This window comes from Terrapene carolina, unplaced genomic scaffold (assembly GCF_002925995.2).
Source record: "Terrapene carolina triunguis isolate 2854851 unplaced genomic scaffold, T_m_triunguis-2.0 Scaffold67, whole genome shotgun sequence".
Taxonomy (NCBI): domain Eukaryota; kingdom Metazoa; phylum Chordata; order Testudines; family Emydidae; genus Terrapene; species Terrapene triunguis.
In genome coordinates, this window is record NW_020664418.1 from 48169711 (window position 1) to 48175975 (window position 6265).

The window sequence follows — 6265 nt, forward strand, 5'->3', positions numbered from 1 at the left end:
TTTTTTTTTTTTAAGCCTGGAACAATAAAAAATACACCATGATGCAAACTTATGGCGTTTGGCAATCTCTGCTCAGAGGGTCCGCTATTGAAAGAGTAAGTGAGAGCATGTTCGCTTTGGGATTGCCATGGGGAAGTTGCACGCAGCACCTTTATTATGCACAACTCCAGTTCTTCCTGACTTTTGCATTTTTGTGAACTGTAGCATTCATCAGTCGCCCCCAAAACTTAAAACATACAGCATTCCTGCTAACAGGGTTAGTATCCATTTTCTATATCTCCCCTCTTTGGGGATCACATCCTGTAATGGCAAGGCTAACAATAGCTCTTCTCAGCTCAGTCTCGTAAAACTACAGACTCTAGATCTAATCTTCTCTGGATGCTCATGTGTAGCCCACTACCTGGAGTTGCATACATGCATCATGGAGCGATGGCACAGTTGCCTTGGTTTTGAGTTGAACATCTTCTGTGTGTGCATGCTATTCCTCCTCAGTAGAGCTCTTTCAAACCTTGCGTTAGAAAAGGACTCCTTGGAGTCCAGTTGTGTTGCCAGAAGTGAACCATAGCGTCTTCCCTCTGTGGTCACTTTAATTAAACAGGGAACTAGTTATTTCTTTATTTTGGGCATGTCACCCCAACCCTATGCCAGACTCTCAAATACTTTGTCAACGCTAGCAAACTCCATAGCCATAATTTACCAAGCGCCAACTCTGCTGATGGCAGATATAGCGTAGAGGGGGCTCAGATGTTTGCCAACCCATCTAATGGTTAGGCAGCATGGTGTTGAATGCTTGAGCCCTGGCTACACTACAGCTCTTGCTGGAGCTGCACCACTGGTGAATTGTGCTATGAAGTTCTGGAGTCGGTGCAGCAGCAGTAATGGAAGGTAGTTCTGCTGCATGCATTGTTGAGAGCGTAGATTAATTCTGGCATCACAGAGTCTGAGTAGGGAGACAGCACACTCAAAAAGCATTATTAATCAAGTAGAGTAACTTTATGAGCCAAAAAGCCTATTTCTATGAACTGGTCTAATTGCCCTCCTAGTGTGTCATAGAATTGAGCAGTACACTTCCTCCCCCCTCCCTCCCCCACCGATAAGGGGTTTAAGGAAGAATGCTTTTTCCACTCCACTTTCCAACGATGTGGTAATGAACTGGCTTCATCCAGATTTTCACTAGGTTTGCCAAAAGCGAAGGTAATGTAGTAAATCAATTTCAGTTCTGTTAGTGGTCACCTTAATTTATAATTCTTTATTTTCTTGTACTTCAGTATCACAAACTAGTCATTTCCAATGAAATTAGAGATATAAACAAAATACATGTTCAGTGACAAATGAAAAATATAATGAAGCAATTACACATTGCAAATGTATTATCCAAAATGTTTGAAATGTCATTCCTCTTAGGCTTTAATTTAAGCAAATGTTGCATAACAAATGACTGATGCCTACTGGCAGGAAACCCCCTCTTCTTATAAGCATAATTATAGAATTACGCATCTGTATTACAGCTTGGCATGCAGAATTTTTTAATGCCCAAATACTAGAGCATGATGGAAAATTCCTGGTTAGCAGCTGTACAGTTCTCAAATTGCGGTGGTCTGTTGCTTTGTTTAATATTCATAATTCAATAATCAGTTTTGGATCCCTACCCTGGATTTTTCCTACTATCTTCATGGATTCTACAGCCAGAAGGGACCATTGTGATCATCAAATCTGACCTCCTGCATAGCACAGGCCAGAGACCTGCCCCAAAATATTCCTAGAGCAGATCTTCTAGAAAAATGTTTGATTTTTAAAATGTCAGTGATGGAGAATCCACCACACCTTTGGGTAAACTGTCCCAATGGTTAATTACCCTCACTGTCAAAAATGTATGCCTCATTTCTAGTCTGAATTTATCTAGCTTCAATTTCCAGCCACTGGACTGTATTACACCTTTCTCTGTTAGACTGAATCAAATGTTTGTTCCCATGTAGGTACTTAGACTGTAATCAAATCACCCCTCAACCTTCTCTTTAAGCCAAATAGATTGCGCTCCTTGAGTCTCTCACTACAAGACATGTTTTCTAATCCTTTAATCATTCTCATGGCTCTTCTCTGAAACCTCTCCAATTTATCAACATCTTTCTGGAATTGTGTACCCCAGAACTGGATGCAGTATTGTCCAGATGGCTGCTCCCTTCCCACTAGCCGAGGGGCAGCAGCTGTAGACAATAAAACTGATAAAAGGATATTTCCTTCCCGCTATGCTCTTAACCAACCTGTAGCATTCACTGCCACATTTGCGAGGCTAAGAACTTAGTAAGATTTTTTTTAAAAAGAATAATCCATTGTAACAGTATAACGTTTACAGTTACTTTAGAAAGAATGGGTAAGGAATAAATGCTCAGGGTTTAGGACATAAACCTACCACTGACTGCCCAAGGCTTGGAAGAAACTTCCCTTTTGCCTCAAAAATGCCACATATAATTAGTTTTAATTTGAAATACACATCTCTGTTGTTCTTCGCAAGTAGCACCTTTTCCCCTGAGAATTCTCAGCCTTGGGCTGAAGCAAAATGAATAACGCTTTCTTTTACCTTGATCTGGAATCATTATGTTGACACCACAGTCCTGTAGCCCTCATGGTTTCTCAGGGTTGGAGGTTTGCTAACAAACAATGCTATTTAGTCATTATGAATTTTGGCAATTTAATTTTTCTGATAAATTTACATCTGTAATAAGCTAGTGACCAGTTCAGGCACCGATTTGCTTATTACACAGAATTCCAACCTGAATGGGATATAGAACAGCATTAGATTCTCTATGGAGTGTAAGGAAGTACAAACTGTTCCATATAAAGAACACAGTCAATTTAGGAAGTCTACCAAGTGCATTTTAGGAATTGTAAAAACACTGTCAAGCCAGAAGATGCATTTCAAGTAGATGCAGACATACTGCTCTGAAAAGGCCAATCAGCATCTGATAGCTTTAGGGGTTTTTTCAAAGACTGGATAACAAATACTGCCAAACCTGAGCTCATAAGTAGGCCTGGGTTATGTTTAGAATAGATGCCAAATGGTATTTGACAACTGAACCCGTCTGTGTAAGGCACACTCACCTTTTTTAACTGACTTCTGCAAATCCCAATTGTGGATTAAAAATGCAAGGGGCAATTTCAGATGGAAGCCAGGAGAGTGACTGCTAGTCAAGAGATGCACGTGTCTCCATTTATACCCAGTATAAAGGACGAGGTGACTTTTTTCTAACTGAGGGAAGTCTCAAGTTTTTGGAAGTACTAAAGCTTGCATTTTTGAATCGCACAAAACTAAAGCGAATGGATGAGATTAAAGTTAGTTCCACTGCTTTCATTTTACAAAATGTAACGGGTAATCCAGGAGTTCCACAACATTTTTCTGTAATGTGGTTTGTGTTTTAATAGGGAGATTACATTTGGATGGACTAGTGCCTCTGGAATTGGGGAACACGTTCAACAGCTGCATCCATGGTAGAACAATACTGAGATAATGTTTCTGTACTATTTGCTTTCTAGAGTGCAGTTTGTGCTTTCAGTGAGAAGTGATATCTCACGCTCTACTTTTGTTTGTTACCTCCCCCACTCCCATCTGCTCAGTTACTCTCCACTGAAGTCAGCCAGAATCGTATGACCAGCCAATCCTCCATGGACCAGTAGGGTAAACTAGAAGTAGCAACACAGAAAATGTGTAGATGGATGGATCTCTCAAAGTTTATCCCTTTATAGTAGGTCTTCTCGTATTGTATGGGGTAGTAGCAGCTACACCATATTAAAAGCTAATTATTGGTGTCTTGTGGAAGCCCAAGTTTGCTAACTAAAATCCTCACCTGAATTTTCTTGATTGCAAAGGTGGGGGGGGGGGACGTTGGAATGTTCATCTTAATCCTTTTTAGTGTTAAGGTTTTCTGTTTATCACCCAAACCCACCCCTTTACAAACATACTTGCAAAGATTGTAGCAAAGTAACTTACACTTTCTATTTTAAATTGCAGCTTTAGGATTTTTCTTTGGGATCCTTCAAGACACTATCTCCAAAGTACTTTACTATTTCTGGGCAAAACCCAGCAGCTATTTGACAGTATACAGCAGTACTACACAACTGCTTAAGGTCCCAGTTCAGCAAGGTACTTAAGCATGTGCCTAACTTTAAACATGTGAGTAGTCCCTCCAAAGTCAAGTGTTTAAGTGCCTTGCTGCATTCGGGTTTAAGGCAGGAGTGAGGTACACTTGTCCAATTTAAATTGCAAAGGGAATTTTTGGTAGCCAACACCTTGACCCTAAGCAGTTAAGTAGACTACTAAAGGGCCTGATCAAAAGCTCCATGGAGCCAATAGGATGCCAGTTTTCCAAGAGCTAAGGAAAGTTCACCTGTTGCAAGTCATGTCCTTACTTAACTACTAACATGAGATTAAAATTGATTTCCAAACTGGTACAGATGTATTTAAATAGCATTTTAATCAGCCCATGTCCATGTATACAATGCTACAGTTTACACATTAAAGAAAACCCTAAACAAAGGATACAGCAGCTTTTCATTTTGCTTTTCCGCTAACACTTTCTTTATTTCTAAAACCTCTACTATCATGGTAAGAAATTTTGCAGCCAAAAAACAGGGGGGAAAACACACCACACAAGTTTTTAATCTCAAAAAATACAATTCAGTAATTTAATAAATGCTGAATTTAATTCCATCTTATTTTCTAGCCACAACAGCTAGTTTGACTCGTGAATAGATTTTTGTTTAAAGTGCAACTGCTGGGATATGGATTTACAGCACTGCGCTGTTTCAAAGCACTCTTTGACGTGCTAACACGTCGGGGCAAACGTTAGAAGCAGTGGAAACGAATAGCAGTTACAGCGGCTAGACTACCAGGGCTAGTGGAAGCACGTGCCGTGCTCATTTTCCCCATACGGTGCTGACAATCCTGGCTAGTTACTGCTGTTAGAGTCCTGGCACTTTCCTGACCAAATACTGCCAATCGTATCAACTTGTGCTGGTCTTTTAAAGACGTCTCACCCCTCTCATTTAGCAGTATGGCCGGGTGGTTAGGTTGGATTGGTGCACTCATTCCCTGCATCCCTTGGGTTCATACCTCTTACTGGTGTATATTGCTTCAGCTGCCAGCACTTTAAAAAAAAAAGTTAGTCAAGATCTTAAATTACTGCCAGATGTATAATGTGAATCTGCTTTATCGAGCATTCAAATAAAATATGCTCTTTAGTGTATTTAAATGAGTCTTCTCTACTCTTTTGCCATGTGGCTCCCTACCACATGACCAAATATTTAGCAAAGGGTAAAGTCTCTGCCTTCCAGGAAGCAAGGAGGCACGAAAGACTATCACTCAATATAACTCCATGATCTCTTCCTGCTTGGAGATGAGGACAGAACAGGATGAGATGGAAAAGAACAGAACAAGAAAGCTGTTGCGGAGAGTTGTCTCAAAGCCATTCAGTTTGGTTTCCAATGCTGTTGACTGGGAGGATGGTTCTGAGGATAGAGCAGTGCCTCCTCGCACCCTCTTCTGTGTTTAAGGAATCAGATCCATCCCAGCAGCCTTTCACTTTAGACTCTTGCCTGAGGATATGAGAGACTTTCCCATGGCTCCTGCAAAGTCAGTCGAAGGAGAAACACACAAATGACTGGATACCAAGGCAGGAGGGCAGCGTAAGGTCTCTCCCTACAAAGAGCCCGCCATTCAAAAAGGTCCATGTTGCTGTTATGGGACCACAGGTTGCAAGTCGTTACAGTTGAGTCTCAACTACGATCAAAGCAGCACTAGTTGCTATTAATCATGGCTTCACAATTTTCAGTTTTGACTTGTGGCTTTGAGTGTTCCTGCCACCCTTCTGTTTCATCTTCATTTGATCCTAACTCAGCTTCAAAAGAACGGATCAAGTTCTGTGGATGCAAAAGACCCTAGTGTCATGTGGCTTCCAGAAATTCAGCTTTTATAGATGCATTATGGAGTTTCACTGAAAGTATAGGCTCAAGAATCCCTAAAATTTATTTACACTGAGGCTCAAGTATCAGAAAAGTAAAAGCTCTTCATCTTTTCAAAGTCAAAAAGATTGTCGTGACATTGACTATTTTCAGGGGGGTAAGGGAACGTGCTTAGAGAATACAGGTTGTTGCACATGACAAGCCAGAGGAGCATTAGAGAAGCCTGGGCTCTTGTGCTGAATAGTTGCAAGACTGCTGATTGCATTATCTAAAGTGGCTTTTCTCTTCGGCTGAAGTTATCATGACATGA

At 40.8% G+C, this 6265-nt stretch overlaps 1 protein-coding gene across 1 annotated transcript in view; it reads left to right on the plus strand.

The window, feature by feature from the left end:
- Window positions 1-3863, plus strand: part of SMAD3 (SMAD family member 3) — a 109477-nt gene extending 105614 nt beyond the window's left edge. The window contains exons 10-11 of the mRNA XM_026648386.2: window positions 16-95; window positions 3421-3863. Coding sequence (XP_026504171.1) covers window positions 16-42 — 27 coding nt within the window. The 3' untranslated portion in view covers window positions 43-95; window positions 3421-3863. The remainder of the gene's footprint in view (window positions 1-15; window positions 96-3420) is intronic.
- The last annotated feature ends 2402 nt before the right edge of the window (window positions 3864-6265 follow it).